At 44.6% G+C, this 22,956-nt stretch overlaps 1 protein-coding gene and 1 long non-coding RNA gene across 9 annotated transcripts in view; one reads left to right on the top strand and one right to left on the bottom strand.

The window, feature by feature from the left end:
- Positions 1–22,956, bottom strand: part of MEGF11 (multiple EGF like domains 11) — a 664,806-nt gene that overhangs the window by 85,977 nt on the left and 555,873 nt on the right. For all 7 annotated transcript variants that reach the window (XM_063925579.1, XM_063925580.1, XM_063925578.1 and 4 more), the window contains 4 exons: positions 19,153–19,299; positions 5,868–6,002; positions 3,285–3,413; positions 1,820–1,948 (listed from right to left, as the gene is read on the bottom strand). In XM_063925579.1, the coding sequence (XP_063781649.1) occupies positions 1,820–1,948; positions 3,285–3,413; positions 5,868–6,002; positions 19,153–19,299 (540 nt within the window). The remainder of the gene's footprint in view (positions 1–1,819; positions 1,949–3,284; positions 3,414–5,867; positions 6,003–19,152; positions 19,300–22,956) is intronic.
- The window catches only part of LOC134931833 (uncharacterized), a 215,047-nt gene that overhangs the window by 57,463 nt on the left and 134,628 nt on the right, over positions 1–22,956 (top strand). The window lies entirely within an intron of this gene.

The raw sequence follows: 22,956 nt of genomic DNA, 5'->3' as shown, positions 1-22,956 counted from the left end.
TGCAAATCAACAGCTGTTCTGTTATATATAATATATACACTATACCCATTTTTACACATACTTGATGTAAAATGTGAATGAGAAAATGCCCAAAAGTAAAACAGTAATCGCCAGCAGGGGGCAGTAAGTTCCTCTTATGGCTGACTTCCAAATCTAAACAGAATATGATTAGCTCATCCTGCTGCTTTCTATTGTATAACTGGTTATCTAAAGTGAAATGGGTTATTAGAGTTACTATAGAGCAAAGCATGATAGCGCATATTTGCTGACCTGAGACATGCTTTAAACACACAGTGGACTCTGAACAGTATTTTTGCTGTATCTTATTCTGGAGCAATTCCTTTCAGGCTGACTCCGTTTCTGAACCTTTCATTTCCTTTAGTGCACTGAATTTTGTTTAGAAAATGAGTTACAGTCAGCTCATCTGCACAGTTTATTCTACAGTTTAAATACAACCAAACTAATTAAAACCCAACTTTTGGGGGATATTCAATGCATGTTGGATCCTCTCCGACGGAGGGGATCTGACTGTGCATTATTCAACTCTCTGGCAATTACGACAGGTTTTGCCCGTTTTTTGACAATGCTGATCCGACTTTTTTTGAAGTTAGATCAGCATTGTTGAAAAAAAGGGGCCAAAATCCTGTCGGAATTTGCTGTGAATTCTGCAAAACCCGTGGATCCGTGGCTAATCTGCCGATCCATGTGGCTTTCGTCAAGTGCCGTTTTTTCTGACATTCGGAAAAGCAGCACTTGCACTGAATAGGTCGAATGCAAATTCAACCTATTCCTGTCGAAAAGTGCCGGTATTTCCGACTGTCGGAAATACCTGCACCAATTGAATAGACACCTTTGTATTCAACTGGTAAACCTAACAACTATTCTGATTTGTAGAGACTGCCTAACCCCCCCCCCCCCCCTTCCAATTCAGAGACAGTTTAGAAATATGTTTGCTAGGTGACATCCCTTCAATGCTACGAGTACCTGCATCAGGAAAGCCCAGCATTGGAAGTGTATTCTTAGGGGATATTAGGGGATATTTACTAAGCCTTGGAGAGCGAGAAACTACCAACCAACCAACCAGCTCCTGTCATTTTTTCAGACACAGCCTCTAATGTGACAGGAGCTGACTGACTGATACTTTATCTCTCCCCAATGCTTAGTAAAGAAACCCCTAAGGGGCTGATGGCTGGCGGTGCTTCCAGTGGCCTGGATGTAATACCCCCCTCCTCCTAAACCAGAGATATTGGGAGATTACATGAGACACCCTCTATATTGCTGCCCTGCCAAGTAATTATTATGTGTGGTGTTTTTGGTTAAACAAAATTACTGGTTTTAAAACTTAACTCCTACATAAAAGAATCATTGTTAGCAATAAAGAAATATCTTCAAAACACTTTAATCATTCAATATATTAAATATGACAATTTCTAAGCAACAGATTAGACAGTCCCCAGGAAGGGGTGAGTGGAGGTCACAATGGTTTCCTGAAAACAGTAAAACTACTGATCAATATCATATATTCTGCCAATTGTTGAAAGACACTTTTACATTTATTCATTCTCAATTAGTGGTGATTAAGGGGCTTTCTATGCGAAATAGAGCAGAGGAAGCCTAAAAAGTAGAACTTCAATCAATATGGAATTAGAAGTCACAGCATGCTCTGATAACTGCTGGCTAGGAGTGCATTGCTGGGATTTGTAGTCCCATAACAGCTGGCGAGCCAATGCCTGCCTAAATCTGAAGTGGAATATTAGGACAAAGTACTTTAAGGCAATACATACAGAAAGGACTCAGCTGTCTATCACACTGTACTTACTTTGAGTGCAGTACAGCCCCGTCCAGCCAGCCGTGCATTTACACTCTCCGTCATATGTGCTGCACTCAGCATCATTGTGGCAGTTACATGTGTGGATACAATCCGGACCCCATAGACCAGAGGGACATTCTGTTAACAAAAACAAATGTGGACCGGTCACCTCTATGCAGACCACATGGCTCATCAGGTAAGGGCTTGTAAAATGGCAATCAAAGGAAACATATATTATATTCCAGAACAATGGGGGGCGCTATATTCGATTGAAAATAGAAAAAGTTTGTTAATGAAGTCTTATCCCTCTCACTCACAAATAATTCCAGTGGCGTTATGCCTAGTAGGCATTTATGAAACACAGGTAACTTCAGTCAGGAGAATGTGCCACTACCCTCTAAAGGGTGTCAAATTGTGCCTTGACAAGTTGTTCTGTGATGCTAGGGGTGCAAATGTAAATTCTGTCTTGCATTCAGACTTTTGCATATAGGGGGCTATTCAGGTTTGTAAGCAAATCAAAAAAGATAGCAATTGGGCAAAGCCAAGCTGCACTGCAGGTGGGGCAGATATAACATGTGCAGAGAGAGTTAGATTTGGGTGAGGTGTGTCCAAACTGAAATCTAAATTACAGTGTAAAAATAAAGCAGCCAGTATTTACCCTGCACAGAAACAATATAACCCACCCAAATCTAACTCTCTCTGCACATGTTACATCTGCCCCACCTGCAGTGCACATGATTTTGCCAAATTGCTAACTTTTTAGGTTGCTAAGAAATCTGAACAAGGCCCATAGCACACAAATACTGGTCAGTTTTACATTTACACTGCGATTTAGAGTTGCACTTGGAGACGATCCCTCCCATCCCAACTCTAAATCCTTCACATTTTAAATGACCCTCCGCACTATGACATGGTTTTGCCAATGGGCACAGGGACACATTATAGCTATAATTGCTTTCAACTCTAAATGAGCCCCAAGGTTTCCCTCCTATATATAGGGATGTAATTTATAAAGTAGTCCTGAATGAGAAAACATAATTTGTAGTGATAGGGCCACTTTAACTGAGCTTACGGTTTCCTCCATCACTGCCAATGAACAAAAACATTATTGTTTAAGTCAATTAAAGCACAGTCAGGAGCAGGTCAGCATCTACTGCAAACTCTTTATTTTATATAACATGTAATTCAATTGTATCTCCATGCGGGATACGCTGGCTCCACAGCAATAAATGACATTAGTATGCAGTATCTCAGCTCAAGGAAAAGAATTCAGGGAATGTGAGGCCACCAAAATACAGGAAAAATACTACAGGATACTACAGTGTGTCAGGAAATACACTTGTCCTGGATTCTGTACAAAGTCACTGCATGTGCAATGGCTCACAGCATGCTGCAAACCAACACGGGACAACATGGCTCACGTTCCGATTAAATACTTCTCAGCAATGAGGCAGAGTCTAAGGGTGCCAGTTACCATCAGAGCAGTCGCTGCCTATCCAGCCGGGGTAGCATTGGCACAATCCATCAATGGGGTTGCAGGTTGCATTGTTGCTGCATGCACAGACCTCCGCACAGCTCCTTCCAAATCTCCCACTTGGGCACACTGTCAGAATGAAAGGCAGACTATTCAGATTTCATATTCATTGCTGTAAAATCCCAGGCAAGCTAACAGTTCCCCTCCTCCTCTTGTGGAAATACAAGTCTATATTTTTGAAGTTGCAATCATATAAAACACGTTTTTTTTTTGTTTTAAATGACTGGCGCTTTAAAAATGCGGACATACTTGCCGGTATCTCGCCAGAGCCTGCAACTCGCAGACTATTACAGAAACCACTGTGAGCTCATTGTTAATACTCTCTAATGTAAATTGTAGCAATCTGTGCCATTTTTGAACAAATTGAAACTGAAGATCTGTTACAAACATCTTTTCCCATTCATTTCAATGACCCATGCATTTTAATTGGCTTTCTAGCATGCGCGCTAAGGGTCTATTTATCATTAATCGCATACTCAATACGATCCGGGCGTGATATTAGCACCCAGAATTGCATTGCATTATGGGATTACAATGTAATAGGAAGCAACCGCAAGGACAGCGGATCTGAAAGGAGCCTGTCCAGTGATGTGCTCGGAGTGGAAGCGGGTCTCCTGCTTGTGTGCGGCAGCCATTGCCAGGGAGGGTTCCGGGGGAATCCTCTGCCGGCTAATTATGTCTATAGGTTACAACGGGCTAACGCAATATTCATAGCTGCTCCGCCAGAGAGTAACCTCAGCGTTCAGTCCGGGCTGCCTCAGACACCGTGGAACGGTTTTGCTGTATTAGGCTGCTAGTGTGATTTGCGCTATCATGTATGCAGTTTTCTTCATGGCACCTGCCAATCACTTATATGGAAACATATTTGTATAAAATACCTACCAAAACATTTTTTACTTTAAATAAGGAAAATAAGTGACTGAAATCTCGGAGGTGGGGGACAAATAGAGTATACTGGAAATATGAGGACACCCAATGGAGTATTTCACTAGCTAAATGATTGCTGTTATTTTTATATAATGACACAGAGAGCAGAGAGGAAACGCTAAACTCTAGTTTGTCGCAAGGGGGTGGTTCACCCCCTAATTATCCCCCTCTGTGCAGCTTCTTGGCGGCGACAGTGAATGCAGCTTGTTGATGTTTAGGGGTGGAGGTGTCCTGACACATCGCTGGGATGATGTGTTTCTGCATTATTTCACACAGTGAGGGAGGTTGTCACAGGTTTATTATCAGAAAACTGAATCCCACAAGGAAACATCAGAAAAATGCCATTGTGATAAAACCTTATCTTTGCACAGACCATCCAATCACACAGACAGCGTAATCCGCAAGCCGTGTGACAGGGACATTAGCAAGCTACCCCCTCCCTCTGTGCAGCTCCTGAATCCCAGTCACCTGTCCCCCTCCTGCCCAAACCATCTGATAAGCAGCCCTCCATCCCCATGAAGGATTTTTTTCTGGCTTGATTTTGTCTTCCAAGAAAAGAGATCTAGGTAATGAGGCAGCGCCTGGTAGCAGTGATAAAGCTCCGCTCCAGTATCGTCTGCCTCGCTGAGTGTCCTAACTGCATTCCGATATGAGGGGAACAGACAGAACCACACAGGACAAGCACACGGACAGATATAGTACAGTGACTAACTCATTCCCAGCACCTGTACAAAGTCATTTATTCTGATGTAAGAGTAATGGAGAGCCACTCCAAAGTACACAGGGTTATTCACTAACTTTAGATGCAGAATGGTACTAAATCATAGCAACCAATAGACAATTAGATTTTATCTGCCCAGGACACGTCAGGCAATGAAACAAGGGCCCTCATTCCGAGTTGTTCGCTCGCTAGACGATTTTCGCAGCATTGCACACGCTAAGCCGCCGCCCTCTGGGAGTGAATCTTAGCTTAGCTGAATTGCAAACGATGTATTCGCAATATTGCGAAATGATTTTACTTTGCAGTTTCTGAGTAGCTCGAGACTTACTCTTCCAGTGCGATCAGTTCAGTGCTTGTCGTTCCTGGTTTGACATCACAAACACACCCAGCGTTCGCCCAGACACTCCCCCGTTTCTCCAGCCACTCCCGCGTTTTTCCCAGAAACAGCAGCGTTTTTTCACACACTCCCATAAAACGGCCAGTTTCCGCCCAGAAACACCCACTTCCTGTCAATCACACAACGATCACCAGAACGAAGAAAAAACCTCGTAATGCCGTGAGTAAAATACCAAACTTCTTAGCAAATTTACTTGGCGCAGCCGCAGTGCGAACATTGCGCATGCGCAGTTTGCGGAAAATCGCTGCGATGCGATGAAAAATAACGAGCGAACAACTCGGAATGAGGGCCAATGTCTGATTGGTTGGTACAGCTCAGTGCAAATTTGCATCTATATCTAATGTTAGTAAATAACCCTCAGAGTCTGTAAATCCTCAGCCTAAAATCCAACAAAACAGATGTTACAAGGTTTATCATGTCACCTTTCTGTGCTGACTTCCACTGTGTGGATTACATGTCAGGAACATCTGATTATTACCTTGGTTACAGAGGGGGCCATAGAATCCTGGCAGGCAGTCACAGTGGCCGGATATGTGATGACATGGGCCGCTAGAGTGAGCACACTGGGGACATGTCTGGCTGCAGCGGTGTCCAAAGGATCCGGAAGAACAAACTGTAACGATTCAGTGAAAAGTCAGAACACGCTGTAATGAGGATAATATCTTAGATGCTGATAATGTCGATATTATCTTAAACCATAAAGCTATAACTTTAAACACACTTTTACCATGGAGCCGCTGCGGCCGCTAGACTTAATACACACGCTACGTACTCTGTACGCTATTTGCGCACAGAATCCCGTACCGTGTACGGACTTAGCGTACAAACGCCGCGCTGGGGGTACAAAGTACACACAGCGCGCACACACTCTTGATATACTTTAGACCTTATTAGTAATGCAATGCAATGATATTATTACACTCTAAACCTTATGCAGCAAAGCACTGCAATGATGTTACACCTTAAACCTTATGCAGCGCTGACGGTACGAAGTACCCGCAGCGCGTACACAGCTTATCAATACACTTTTAAATCTTATACAGTCAGGTAATGTAATACGCTTTAAACCCTAGCAGGGAAAAGAGGACACAACACCGATTTGTAGTTAAACACTGGGCTCCGACACCTCAGCGTATATATATCTGGAAGGGGATAACAATACAATTTATACACTACAATACAACAGAGTAAATGGCTACAGTCAATGTACATACGTGAGAATATTCGCTTGCGCAACCTGGTCCAGTCCTCCGCTAATCAGGTAGATAGCGTTAAGAGTCTTCTGACCGGCCAGGCAGCAACAGGCTTTTTATACACTAGTTCCAAAAGCAATACAATGGATACTGTAATCCCTTTGTCCATTGGACACAGAGATGCATCTTTACATTACAGGAGAGGTCATAGGTTGATTTGAATAGGTAGGCGATGTCTTTCTCAACTGCTCTTGTGGGTGGTCTCCTCTGGATTCCCGCCGCATACATAATATACAGTAAATACAGTTTAAACCTATATTCTACTTCTGCACATAACTATACGCAGGAACATGCGATCTTCCTCTAACCAACACTGGAATGTTACCCTTAAAATACCCTACAGCTGGATACTAGACATCACCTTATAACCTTAGTCTGTCTCTTCCTATCATGCAAAGGCGAATCCCTTAGTCCTGGAATCATTTAAACTGTTGATACTTGCTGATGTGGTGCAGGGGAGCTATGTGTACAATGTGCACTATTTGGATTAAATATGTGATGTTTTGATAACCCTTTATGCGCTCACAAACTCCGCCGTAAATACCCATACCACGCGCAGGACCGCGGGAGCGACCATACGCAAATTGTGGATATGTGCACGCACGGCGGAACAAGTGCACGCGCAGCGGGCATGTGTGTGTTGTTAGTACGTGGTGTATGTACTGGAATATTTTTCGACTTTGACAATGCATATATTATTATTAACCTTTATTTATATGGCGCCACAAGGGATCCGCAGCGCCCAGTTATAGAGTATGTAAACAAATAAGCAAAACAAGAAGAAAGGTAACTTACAGTTCAAGACAATATAGGACAAGTATAGTACAGGGTATAGTAACATAGCTACATAAGCAGACAACACTGAAATATTTATTTATTTATTTATTTATTATTTATTACCAGTTATTTATATAGCGCACACATATTCCGCAGCGCTTTACAGAGAATTGGCCATTCACATCAGTCCCTGCCCCAGTGGAGCTTACAATCTATATTCCCTATCACATGTACACACATCACATCTGATACAAATATGTATCAGAGTGGCAGAAAACCAAGGGATTTGGTGCCGTCAAAGGGAGTATGGAGTAGAACATGGATTAAGTAAGAGTAGGAAAGGTACATGATGGAAGAGGGCCCTGCTCATGAGAGCTTACATTCTAAAGTGCAGGGGGCAGACAGACAGACACAGATGGGGTAGACAACACGGATGTGCGGTGAGGTAAATGGCTGAGGAGGCACTGGCTAGTACCAGAGCCAGATTTACACACCATATACAGTATGGGCCAAAGAGTTCATGTGGGCATTATGCAAAGGTGCAGCAGTGTAAACTCCTGGAAATTTGGTGAGTTTGGGAAAACTTCCTGCCTCACCTGCCATAGACTTTACTCCAGAGTTTTGACTATAAAAATTAGTAAAATAATACAAAGAAGATATTTCTAACATATTCTTTGTATTTTTCATATACTTTATGGTATCCGGACTCCAGGTCGACAACAAAAAGGTCGACACACCTTAGGTCGATGCCAATTGGTCGACACACCTTAGGTCGACATGGACAAAAGGTCGTCATGGAAAAAGGTCGACATAAGTTTTTTATGTTTTTTTTTCTTTTTTCGAACCTTTTCATAATTAACGATCCACGTGAATTACGATTGGAACGGTAATCTGTGCCGAGCGAAGCGAAGGCACCATGCCCGAAGCATGGCGAGCGAAGCGAGCCATGCGAGGGGACGCGGTGCACTATTTGGGGTTCCCGGTCACTCTACGAAGAAAACGACACCAAAAAAACATAAAAAACTCATGTCGACCTTTTTCCTGTCGACCTTTTGTCCATGTCGACCTAAGGTGTGTCGACCAATTGGCGTCGACCTAAGGTGTGTCGACCTTTTTGTTGTCGACCCTGAGTACCCGACCCTACTTTATATAATCAAAACTCTGGTGCAAACAATAGTATGACAGGAAAGACTCTGCCTCACCTCAGGGATCTGAAACCATGGCATGATAGTGAATGTGTGATAAGGAGGTGGTGTACCGATGATGAATGTGTATGATGGGAATTGGCACAGAGATGTGATGGTGAATGTGTATGATAGGAACTGGGACAGAGATGTCATGGTGAATGTGTATGATGGAAACTGGCACAGAGATGTGATGGTGAATGTGTATGATGGGAACTGGCACAGAGATGTGATGGTGAATGTGTATGATGGGAACTGGGACAGAGATGTCATTGTGAATGTGTATGATGGAAACTGGCACAGAGATGTGATGGTGAATGTGTATGATGGGAACTGGCACAGAGATGTGAATGAGAATGTGTGTGATAGGAACTGCCACAGAGATGTCATGGTGAATGTGTATGATGGAAACTGGCACAGAGATGTGATGGTGAATGTGTATGATGGGAACTGGCACAGAGATGTGATGGTGAATGTGTATGATAGGAACTGGCACAGAGATATGATGCTGAATGTGTATGATAGAAACTGGCACAGAGATGTGAATGAGAATGTGTATGATAGGAACTGGCACAGAGATGTGATGGTGAATGTGTATGACAGGAACTGGCACAGAGATGTGATGGTGAACATCAATGTGTATGATGGGAACCGGCACAGAGATGTGATGGTGAATGTGTATGATAGGAACTGGCACAGAGATGTGATGGTGAATGTGTATGATGGGAACTGGCACAGAGATGTGATGGTGAATGTGTATGATGGGAACTGGCACAGAGATGTGATGGTGAATGTGTATGATAGGAACTGGCACAGAGATGTGATGGTGAATGTGTATGATGGGAACTGGCACAGAGATGTGAATGAGAATGTGTGTGATAGGAACTGGCACAGAGATGTGATGCTGAATGTGTATGATAGGAACTGGCACAGAGATGCGATGGTGAATGTGTATGATGGGAACTGGCACAGAGATGTGATGGTGAATGTGTATGATGGGAACTGGCACAGAGATGTGATGCTGAATGTGTATGATAGGAACTGGCACAGAGATGTGATGGTGAATGTGTATGACAGGAACTGGCACAGAGATGTGATGGTGAATGTGTATGATGGGAACTGGCACAGAGATGTGATGGTGAATGTGTATGATGGGAACTGGCACAGAGATGTGATGGTGAATGAGTATGATGGGAACTGGCACAGAGATGTGATGGTGAATGTGTATGATAGGAACTGGCACAGAGATGTGATGCTGAATGTGTATGATAGGAACTGGTACAGAGATGTGAATGTGTATGATAGGAACTGGCACAGAGATGTGATGGTGAATGTGTATGATGGGAACTGGCACAGAGATGTGATGGTGAATGTGTATGATAGGAACTGGCACAGAGATGTGATGCTGAATGTGTATGATGGGAACTGGCACAGAGATGTGATGGTGAATGTGTATGATAGGAACTGGCACAGAGATGTGATGGTGAATGTGTATGATGGGAACTGGCACAGAGATGTGATGGTGAATGTGTATGATAGGAACTGGCACAGAGATGTGATGCTGAATGTGTATGATAGGAACTGGCACAGAGATGTGATGGTGAATGTGTATGATGGGAACTGGCACAGAGATGTGATGGTGAATGTGTATGATAGGAACTGGCACAGAGATGTGATGGTGAATGTGTATGATGGGAACTGGCACAGAGATGTGAATGAGAATGTGTGTGATAGGAACTGGCACAGAGATGTGATGCTGAATGTGTATGATAGGAACTGGCACAGAGATGCGATGGTGAATGTGTATGATGGGAACTGGCACAGAGATGTGATGGTGAATGTGTATGATGGGAACTGGCACAGAGATGTGATGCTGAATGTGTATGATAGGAACTGGCACAGAGATGTGATGGTGAATGTGTATGATGGGAACTGGCACAGAGATGTGAATGAGAATGTGTGTGATAGGAACTGGCACAGAGATGTGATGCTGAATGTGTATGATAGGAACTGGCACAGAGATGCGATGGTGAATGTGTATGATGGGAACTGGCACAGAGATGTGATGGTGAATGTGTATGATGGGAACTGGCACAGAGATGTGATGCTGAATGTGTATGATAGGAACTGGCACAGAGATGTGATGGTGAATGTGTATGACAGGAACTGGCACAGAGATGTGATGGTGAATGTGTATGATGGGAACTGGCACAGAGATGTGATGGTGAATGTGTATGATGGGAACTGGCACAGAGATGTGATGGTGAATGAGTATGATGGGAACTGGCACAGAGATGTGATGGTGAATGTGTATGATAGGAACTGGCACAGAGATGTGATGCTGAATGTGTATGATAGGAACTGGTACAGAGATGTGAATGTGTATGATAGGAACTGGCACAGAGATGTGATGGTGAATGTGTATGATGGGAACTGGCACAGAGATGTGATGGTGAATGTGTATGATAGGAACTGGCACAGAGATGTGATGCTGAATGTGTATGATGGGAACTGGCACAGAGATGTGATGGTGAATGTGTATGATAGGAACTGGCACAGAGATGTGATGGTGAATGTGTATGATGGGAACTGGCACAGAGATGTGATGGTGAATGTGTATGATAGGAACTGGCACAGAGATGTGATGCTGAATGTGTATGATGGGAACTGGCACAGAGATGTGATGGTGAATGTGTATGATAGGAACTGGCACAGAGATGTGATGGTGAATGTGTATGATGGGAACTGGCACAGAGATGTGATGGTGAATGTGTATGATAGGAATTGGCACAGAGATGTGATGCTGAATGTGTATGATAGGAACTGGCACAGAGATGTGATGGTGAATGTGTATGATGGGAACTGGCACAGAGATGTGATGGTGAATGTGTATGATAGGAACTGGCACAGAGATGTGATGGTGAATGTGTATGATGGGAACTGGCACAGAGATGTGAATGAGAATGTGTGTGATAGGAACTGGCACAGAGATGTGATGCTGAATGTGTATGATAGGAACTGGCACAGAGATGCGATGGTGAATGTGTATGATGGGAACTGGCACAGAGATGTGATGGTGAATGTGTATGATGGGAACTGGCACAGAGATGTGATGCTGAATGTGTATGATGGGAACTGGCACAGAGATGTGATGGTGAATGTGTATGACGGGAACTGGCACAGAGATGTGATGGTGAATGTGTGGCATACTGGAATGTTAGGAGACAAGAGATATTGGAAAGTTCCAAAAGCCATTTAATTCTTATCAGTGAGTGGGGGAGTTTTATGGCCCCAACCAGTTACTTGCAGACCCTGTGACATGTAAGAGGTTAGGACAGGAAGTGTAGGGGGATTTTAGAAAAAGGAACAAAGCACAGGACAGGGCAGTGTGAGCTGAGGACTGAGGATGGAAGGCACAGGCTAAGTGTCCTGGAGAAACGCAGGCTGGGGACTGTGGAACAAGAATGGCACTCCACAGTCCCTGGCATGATGGAGAGAAGAGCAGCGTGTGGGTGTTGCTATGAAGAGGGAGAGCCCATATCTGCAGTGTGACAGGAGAGCCAGCAGCTTCAGCGAGAGATGGAGAGTGCAGTGTGAGAGCCACCGTATGCAGAGTACAGTGGAAGTAACCAGGAACAAAGGACCTTCAGGGGTACCCAAGAAGCAGGACGGGAGGTGTGAGTCTGCGGGATAGGACGACCTGGGTGAGTGGTAGGAACCACGTTTGGCGGAAGGCCCCCAGTAACGTGTACATGAGATCCCGTTTAGATGGAGCCCCTAGCGAATGGGGGAGAGCACACTAAAATGAATTTCAGTTTGCGAAAGCCGCACTACTGATTCCCAGAGACTGCGCTGGTATGTACTGTACTGTAATGATGTCACATCACTGTAAATGCTGTTATTGCCCGTGAAGCAAATGAAAGGAGATGTAACTTGATGTAACCCATATGAATATTGCGCTGGAGAGGAGAACAAGGAGTTAAATGTTACTGTCGTGATAACCCTGTCTGAACTGTGAATAAACTGCTTGCTTATGTGATGACATGGCCTGGTGTGCAATGCTTTTTTAAAATCACTGATGGGCCGGTCGCTGCCCGGCTATCACAACTTGGCGTCCGCGAACAGGATCGGTACCGAAGATTTATTTGACAATTTGGGGAAAACTTTATTGGGAGGGGCCCATGAAAGCCACCTATCTCTTTTGACCCAGCGAACTGGGGGAGACAAGGGCCGGCACGGGCAGGTTCTAAGTGTTTGGCACAATTGCCAGAAGATGTTGGAACATTCATGATCATCTGTGACCCAGGACTGTAATTCACAGGAAATAGGCAGCAGTATATGTGATTTGTATTTCATGTGATGTTTTGCATGCCATGTTTTTCTGCTCATGTGATTGTTATATTGTGTGTTTGCATGCCATGTTTTTTTGCTCATGTGATTGTTATATTGTGTATGATGTATACTTCAATTATGCTTGTTTATTGTGTGTTATGTTTTGACCTTGCTGTAGAGTATAAGAGACTGTTCCTTGCTAGACTTTTTGCAAGCTCATAGTTAATTAGTTATATTGCGTGGGGACACGCAAGATTTTAGCAGGGGTGTATGTGGCATACTGGAATGTTAGGAGACAAGAGATATTGGAAAGTTCCAAAAGCCATTTAATTCTTATCAGTGAGTGGGGGAGTTTTATGGCCCCAACCAGTTACTTGCAGACCCTGTGACATGTAAGAGGTTAGGACAGGAAGTGTAGGGGGATTTTAGAAAAAGGAACAAAGCACAGGACAGGGCAGTGTGAGCTGAGGACTGAGGATGGAAGGCACAGGCTAAGTGTCCTGGAGAAACGCAGGCTGGGGACTGTGGAACAAGAATGGCACTCCACAGTCCCTGGCATGATGGAGAGAAGAGCAGCGTGTGGGTGTTGCTATGAAGAAGGAGAGCCCATATCTGCAGTGTGACAGGAGAGCCAGCAGCTTCAGCGAGAGATGGAGAGTGCAGTGTGAGAGCCACCGTATGCAGAGTACAGTGGAAGTAACCAGGAACAAAGGACCTTCAGGGGTACCCAAGAAGCAGGACGGGAGGTGTGAGTCTGCGGGATAGGACGACCTGGGTGAGTGGTAGGAACCACGTTTGGCGGAAGGCCCCCAGTAACGTGTACATGAGATCCCGTTTAGATGGAGCCCCTAGCGAATGGGGGAGAGCACACTAAAATGAATTTCAGTTTGCGAAAGCCGCACTACTGATTCCCAGAGACTGCGCTGGTATGTACTGTACTGTAATGATGTCACATCACTGTAAATGCTGTTATTGCCCGTGAAGCAAATGAAAGGAGATGTAACTTGATGTAACCCATATGAATATTGCGCTGGAGAGGAGAACAAGGAGTTAAATGTTACTGTCGTGATAACCCTGTCTGAACTGTGAATAAACTGCTTGCTTATGTGATGACATGGCCTGGTGTGCAATGCTTTTTTAAAATCACTGATGGGCCGGTCGCTGCCCGGCTATCACAACTTGGCGTCCGCGAACAGGATCGGTACCGAAGATTTATTTGACAATTTGGGGAAAACTTTATTGGGAGGGGCCCATGAAAGCCACCTATCTCTTTTGACCCAGCGAACTGGGGGAGACAAGGGCCGGCACGGGCAGGTTCTAAGTGTTTGGCACAATTGCCAGAAGATGTTGGAACATTCATGATCATCTGTGACCCAGGACTGTAATTCACAGGAAATAGGCAGCAGTATATGTGATTTGTATTTCATGTGATGTTTTGCATGCCATGTTTTTCTGCTCATGTGATTGTTATATTGTGTGTTTGCATGCCATGTTTTTTTGCTCATGTGATTGTTATATTGTGTATGATGTATACTTCAATTATGCTTGTTTATTGTGTGTTATGTTTTGACCTTGCTGTAGAGTATAAGAGACTGTTCCTTGCTAGACTTTTTGCAAGCTCATAGTTAATTAGTTATATTGCGTGGGGACACGCAAGATTTTAGCAGGGGTGTATGTGGCATACTGGAATGTTAGGAGACAAGAGATATTGGAAAGTTCCAAAAGCCATTTAATTCTTATCAGTGAGTGGGGGAGTTTTATGGCCCCAACCAGTTACTTGCAGACCCTGTGACATGTAAGAGGTTAGGACAGGAAGTGTAGGGGGATTTTAGAAAAAGGAACAAAGCACAGGACAGGGCAGTGTGAGCTGAGGACTGAGGATGGAAGGCACAGGCTAAGTGTCCTGGAGAAACGCAGGCTGGGGACTGTGGAACAAGAATGGCACTCCACAGTCCCTGGCATGATGGAGAGAAGAGCAGCGTGTGGGTGTTGCTATGAAGAAGGAGAGCCCATATCTGCAGTGTGACAGGAGAGCCAGCAGCTTCAGCGAGAGATGGAGAGTGCAGTGTGAGAGCCACCGTATGCAGAGTACAGTGGAAGTAACCAGGAACAAAGGACCTTCAGGGGTACCCAAGAAGCAGGACGGGAGGTGTGAGTCTGCGGGATAGGACGACCTGGGTGAGTGGTAGGAACCACGTTTGGCGGAAGGCCCCCAGTAACGTGTACATGAGATCCCGTTTAGATGGAGCCCCTACGAATGGGGGAGAGCACACTAAAATGAATTTCAGTTTGCGAAAGCCGCACTACTGATTCCCAGAGACTGCGCTGGTATGTACTGTACTGTAATGATGTCACATCACTGTAAATGCTGTTATTGCCCGTGAAGCAAATGAAAGGAGATGTAACTTGATGTAACCCATATGAATATTGCGCTGGAGAGGAGAACAAGGAGTTAAATGTTACTGTCGTGATAACCCTGTCTGAACTGTGAATAAACTGCTTGCTTATGTGATGACATGGCCTGGTGTGCAATGCTTTTTTAAAATCACTGATGGGCCGGTCGCTGCCCGGCTATCACAACTGTGTATGATGGGAACTGGCACAGAGATGTGATGGTGAATGTGTATGATGGGAACTGGCACAGAGATGTGATGGTGAATGTGTATGATGGGAACTGGCACAGAGATGTGATGCTGAATGTGTATGATAGGAACTGGCACAGAGATGTGATGGTGAATGTGTATGATAGGAACTGGCACAGAGATGTGATGGTGAATGTGTATGATGGGAACTGGCACAGAGATGTGATGGTGAATGTGTATGATAGGAACTGGCACAGAGATGTGATGGTGAATGTGTATGATAGGAACTGGCACAGAGATGTGATGGTGAATGTGTATGATGGGAACTGGCACAGAGATGTGATGGTGAATGTGTATGATGGGAACTGGCACAGAGATGTGATGGTGAATGTGTATGATAGGAACTGGCGCAGAGATGTGATGGTGAATGTGTGTGATGGGAACTGGCACAGAGATGTGATGGTGAATGTGTATGATGGGAACTGGCACAGAGATGTGATGGTGAATGTGTATGATGGGAACTGGCACAGAGATGTGATGGTGAATGTGTATGATAGGAACTGGCACAGAGATGTGATGGTGAATGTGTATGATGGGGACTGGCACAGAGATGTGATGGTGAATGTGTGTGATCGGAACTGGCACAGAGATGTGATGGTGAATGTGTATGATGGGAACTGGCACAGAGATGTGATGGTGAATGTGTATGATAGGAACTGGCACAGAGATGTGATGGTGAATGTGTATGATAGGAACTGGCACAGAGATGTGATGGTGAATGTGTATGATAGGAACTGGCACAGAGATGTGATGGTGAATGTGTATGATAGGAACTGGCACAGAGATGTGATGGTGAATGTGTATGATGGGAACTGGCACAGAGATGTGATGGTGAATGTGTATGATGGGAACTGGCACAGAGATGTGATGGTGAATGTGTATGATAGGAACTGGCACAGAGATGTGATGGTGAATGTGTGTGATGGGAACTGGCACAGAGATGTGATGCTGAATGTGTATGATAGGAACTGGCACAGAGATGTGATGGTGAATGTGTATGATAGGAACTGGCACAGAGATATGAAGGTGAATGTGTATGATAGGAACTGGCACAGAGATGTGATGCTGAATTTGTATGATAGGAACTGGCTCAGAGATATGATGCTGAATGTGTATGATAGGAACTGGCACAGAGATATGAAGGTGAATGTGTATGATAGGAACTGGCACAGAGATGTGATGCTGAATGTGTATGATAGGAACTGGCATAGAGATGTGATGGTGAATGTGTATGATGGGAACTGGCACAGAGATGTGATGGTGAATGTGTATGATGGGAACTGGCACAGAGATGTGATGGTGAATGTGTAAGATGGGAACTGGCACAGAGATGTGAATGAGAATGTGTATGATGGGAACTGGCAGAGAGATGTGATGGTGAATGTGTATGATAGGAACTGGCATAGAGATGTGATGGTGAATGTGTATGATGGGAACTGGCACAGAGATGTGAATGAGAATGTGTATGATGGGAACTGGCAGAGAGATGTGATGGTGAATGTGTATGATGGGAACTGGCACAGAGATGTGAATGAGAATGTGTATGATGGGAACTGGCACAGAGATGTGATGGTGAATGTGTATGATGGGAACTGGCAGAGAGATGTGATGGTGAATGTGTATGATGGGAACTGGCACAGAGATGTGAATGAGAATGTGTATGATGGGAACTGGCACAGAGATGTGATGGTGAATGTGTATGATGGGAACTGGCACAGAGATGTGATGGTGAATGTGTATGATGGGAACTGGCACAGAGATGTGAATGAGAATGTGTATGATAGGAACTGGCACAGAGATGTGATGGTGAATGTGTATGATGGGAACTGGCACAGAGATGTGAATGAGAATGTGTATGATGGGAACTGGCACAGAGATGTGATGGTGAATGTGTATGATGGGAACTGGCACAGAGATGTGATGGTGAATGTGTATGATGGGAACTGGCACAGAGATGTGAATGAGAATGTGTATGATAGGAACTGGCACAGAGATATGAAGGTGAATATGTGTAACAGGCACTGGTACAGAGATATGAAGGTGACTATGTGTAACAGGCACTGGTACAGAGATATGAAGGTGAATATGTGTGACAGGCGCTGGTACAGAACATGATGGTGAATGTGTGTGATAGGAGATGACACCAGGGCCGTACTACCCATCTGGCACCTCTGGCAAATGTGATCATACAGGGAGCAGCTCAACCTCCCGGCACTCCGCCCGACTCATATTGATAGAGGGAGGCCGAGCAGCTCCGCCTCTGTGCACTCTGCTTTGCCTCAGGGCAAACTACAGATAGACGGGGCGGGTCCGCGAGGCCAGGCCCCCGAGACCCGTGTCTTGCCACCTTGAGCTATGACCTCCCCCCTTTTCTTGCGCAGCAGTCCGTCACTGACAGAAATGTGATGGTGAAAGTGTGTGACAGGAGCTGTCACAGAGATATGATGGGGAATGTGTATGATAGGAACTGCCACATATATATGATGGTGAATAAGCACCATAAGAGTTGGATCAGTGAGGTGATGGTAAAGGTAAGCTAGCTCTTGATTCAGAGCTGTTATAGGAGTTGGTACAGGTATGAATGTGTGATAAGAATTGGTACACTGGTGGTGAATATGTGCGATAGGTGATGGTATATGGTATGTGATCAGAGGTGATGTGTTGGTAAATGTGAATGGAGCTGGTACAATGTGAGCGCTAGTGTGTGATAGGTCAGAGACAGACAACCTGTGGCACTCCAGCTGCCTGGGAACTACACATGCCCTGCTACAGTTTTACGGTCAGATCATATTAAAACTGTTGCAGGGTATGCTGGGATGTGTAGTTCCACAGCAGCTGAAATGCCACAGGCTGCCTACCCCTGTGACAGGTGATGACACAGTCACATGAAGGTGAAGGTGTGTGCTATATTATATGATAGTGAATATGCAACAGGAGTTTACAGTGAACGTGTGTTATGAGCTAGCACATTGATATGACAATAAAAACACTGATATTGAGGATGAAGCATACAAGAGAACACACTGGAATAGTGTTATGTTCAAACTGTACTGCAACAGAGGACCATTTACATAGGCCCAACTCTAGCTCAGCAGTGCCATCTATAGAGTTAACTGCACACATACTGTTATAATACATGTATAATTATTATATTTTATTTAACTGATATTTATATATAGTGCACACATATGCCACAGAGAATACTTACACACAGGCACTTTAGAATTAAACTAAATAATCTACCATTATGCTTTAAGATTGTGAGAGAAAGCTGGAACACCTGGAGGATACCCACACAAGCATGTAAAGAACATACAAACTCTACACAGATAGCACATTGGTTGGAATAGAACACAATACCATAGTGATGAAAGGAAGTAATATTAACCACCACTCCAACCGTGCTGCCCAATTATCATTTATTTATAACATTATTTCCATGACTAAAGAGATAACTGCACAAGATAACTTAAACAGGTAATAAATCATAAGATTACTTCTTTGAAGAGGATAAAATGGTGAACGGTACAAAACCCATATGACATAAATTTCTCTGTGGTGTGGGTTTTCCTTACTTCTCTGGCACAGGGTTCCCCGATATCCTGGTGCACACTCACAGCTCCCATCCTCAGGTGAGCATGACCCCCCATTCTCACAGTGACATGAGAGGGAGCAGTTGGGTCCCCAGCGGCCCTGAGCACAGACGTTGTCACAGTGAATACCTGTAATTAGAAGGAGGCTATCAAGGAACATAAACTATAATGGACACAGTGGCCACAAATCTGCTCTTTTTAATGTACTAAATGTTACTTCATCCTAGACAAAGCTTAACTTATGGCCCATGCACACGGTGAGATTCGGGCTATGCCCGATTCTCACTATGCGACAGGGGCTAGGTTGGCACATAGTCAGTATCGCAAGCACATAATGAGTGTGCTTGTGATACTGACTATGTGCGATTTTGGCTAAGTGTCAATTTTGACTATCTCTTCTATAGAGATCGGTATCGAATCGGGATCGCAAGGTGACTTTCACCTTGAGATCTGCACTAACTTTTCTTATGATTTTGACTATATAGTGAAAATCGTAAGAAAAAATCTCACCGTGTGTACACACCATTAATATTATTTTCACTTTATTGTTTTGAACAAGTCAGTCTTATTTTGTAATCATGTATATTTATTGAGCTTTTCTAAACAAAAAATATAAATGCATACTTCTAAAGGCCCATACACATTAGTCAATATAGTAAATGACATTGCTTGATCTGGCTCTTCCTGAGCGAAGTCGTTTACTATATCGACTAGTGTGTACGCTGTAAACGATGAGCGATGCGCAGCCCCACGGGTCGTTAATGACCCTCGGTCTCGGGCGTGCATGCAGCTAAATTTGGACTCATTGTTCAAAGCTGCATGCTCCGACCGACCGCGGCATGACGTCACTGTGCGATATCGTACAGTGTGTATACCCACGTCGGGCATCCCGGCCCGGGAGGGGGACACACTAGACAATGTTGCTCACCAAACATAGCGCCTAGTGTGTACCCACTTTAAGTTTAAAAGAAAAATAACAGTTGACGTAACATTAATATACTAGTGATGCACTATGAGACCAGTAAGGGTAGTAAGCTTACACAACTGATAAGCAACATGGGTAATACATAGAACATAAAACCTCAATAAGTAAAAACAAACAGCAATGAACAAAAGAGAAAAAGTCATAAAATACAGCGATAAGGTGTAATGTTAATAAGTAGGAACATGCTGTACATATGTATAATATGGTTTTCTTAAGGGAGAGTATGCAACATAGTGCGCATAGGTGATTCCATAAAAGCAGGAGTGCTCCATCCCCACTGTGCTCACTATGCATGCCTGAGATATAAATACAGAGAAAACATAGATCTTAGAAGATCAAACTCAGGACTGAGCGGCATAAAGGAACTTGCACAATAAATAAGTCCCAGAGTGGAGACCCCAGGAGACGACTACAGAGAACCACCATCTAAGTTAAGCAATTCAGCAAAAGCTCTATTTCCCCACAAAGGAGAAGAGGGATCCGCACCATTAGGCCAAACATATACCGACCGAAACACCCACTGGGTCACCAGTGCATCCACTGCTATTGCTTGAGGGTCTCTCGACCTGGAACAATATCTCTGAAGCTTCTTGTTTAGATGCCATCATGTCTACTTGAGGAACTCCCCAAAGACTTGTCACCTCTGCGAAGACTTCTTGGTGGAGGCCCCACTCTCCTGGATGGAGATCGTGTCTGCTGAGGAAGTCTGCTTCCCAGTTGTCCACTCCCGGAATGAAAATTGCTGACAGAGCTCTAACATGTCTTTCTGCCCAGAGGAGAATCCTTGTCACTTCTGCCATTGCTGCTCTGCTTTTCGTTCCGCCTTGCCTGTTTATGTACGCGACTGCTGTTACATTGTCCGACTGGATCTGCACGGGATCTTGAAGAAGATGTACCGCTTGTAGAAGGCCATTGTAAATGGCTCTCAATTCCAGAACGTTTATGTGAAGGCAGGCTTCCCGACTTGACCATTTCCCTTGGAAGCTTTCCCCCTGTGTGACAGTTCCCCAGCCTCAGAGACTTGCATCCGTGGTTATTAGGACCCAGTCGTGAATCCCAAACCTGCGTCCCTCTAGTAGGTGAGAACTGTGTAGCCACCACAGGAGCGAAATCCTGGCTTTGGGGGACAGGATTATTTTCCGGTGCATGTGTAGGTGGGATCCGGACCACTTGTCCAACAGGTCCCACTGGAATACTCTGGCATGAAATCGGCCAAACTGTATGGCCTCGTAGGCCGCTACCATTTTCCCGAACAACCGAATGCATTGATGGATCGACACGCTTGTTGGTTTCAATATTTGTTTGACCATTTTCTGGATTTCCAGAGCCTTTTCCACTGGAAGAAATACTCTCCGTACGTCTGTGTCCAGAATCATCCCTAAAAAGGACAATCTTGTCGTCGGTTCCAACTGCGACTTTGGAAAATTCATGATCCAACCGTGTTGTTGGAGTATTGACAGGGAGAGTGCGATGTTCTGCATCAACTGTTCCCTGGATCTCGCTTCGTCCAGATAAGGAACTATATTGACTCCTTTTTAACGAAGGAGGACCATCATCTCCGCCATCACCTTGGTGAATACCCTCAGTGCCGTGGAGAGTCAGAACGGCAACATCTGAAACTGGTAATGGCAATCCTGTACTGCGAATCTCAGATAAGCTTGGTGAGGAGGATAAATGGGAACATGCAAGTAAGCATCTTTTATGTCTACTGACACCATGAAGTCCCCCTCTTCCAGACTGGAAATCACTACCCTCAGGAATTCCATCTTAAACATGAACCTTTTCAGGTAGAGATTCAGATTTTTCAGGTTTAAAAATCGGTCTGACCGAGCCGTCCGGCTTTGGAACTACGAAGAGGCTTGAATAAAAAACCTTCTCCTTACTGTGCCAAGGGTACAAGGACAAGTACCTGATCCTGACATAATTTTTGAATTGCCGTTGTTACTGCCTCTCTTCCCGGAAGAGAAGCTGGCAAGGTCGATTTCAAAAATTGGCATGGGGGGACGTCTTGAAACTCTAGTCTGTACCCATGGGACACTATTTGTAAGACCCATTGGTCCAGGCCAGATTGAATCCAGATTTGGCTGAAAAGTTTCTGACGTGTTCCCACCAGAGCGGACTCCCGCAAGGGAGCCCCAGCATTATGCTGCAGATTTGGCAGAAGCAGGGGTGGACTTCTGCTCCTGCGATCCGGGAGACGCTGCGGATTTCTTTCCTTTTCCCCTTCCCCTACCTGCAAAAAAAGGGGGGACCTTTGGCCTTTTTGTATTTGTTGGGCCGAAAAGACTGTATGTGAGAGTGATGTGTCTTTTTCGCCGGTGTAGGAGCATAAGGCAAGAATGTCGACTTACCTGCGGAAGCAGCCGAGACTAACGCATCCAGCCCATCACCAAACAAGGCCTCACCTTTATACGGGAGAGCCTCCATATTTCTTTTGGAATCTGCATCAGCATTCCACTGGTGAATCCACAATGCCCTCCGAGCCGATACTGCCATGGTAGCGGTTCTTGATCCCAAGAAACCAATATATTTCATGGTTTCTAGTACGTACGCAGCAGCGTCTTTGATATGACCTAACGCTAGGAGTATCTCGTCTCCATCTATTGTGTCAATGTCTAATGACAAGTTTTCTGACCACTTTTCAAAACTCACCCACCTCACAGACAATGGTAGGCCTGAGTAGTGTCCCATTGGACACATCAATAGATCACCTCACTCACTTGCGGTCTGTCGGCTCCTTAAGTGAAGCCATTCAGGCGCAGGGAGAAACACCTTTTCTCTTTTATGACAGGGCCCTGTCT

The sequence above is a fragment of the Pseudophryne corroboree genome, chromosome 6 (genome assembly GCF_028390025.1).
Source record: "Pseudophryne corroboree isolate aPseCor3 chromosome 6, aPseCor3.hap2, whole genome shotgun sequence".
In the NCBI taxonomy this organism is placed as follows: domain Eukaryota; kingdom Metazoa; phylum Chordata; class Amphibia; order Anura; family Myobatrachidae; genus Pseudophryne; species Pseudophryne corroboree.
This window is presented reverse-complemented; position numbering and strand designations above follow the sequence as displayed.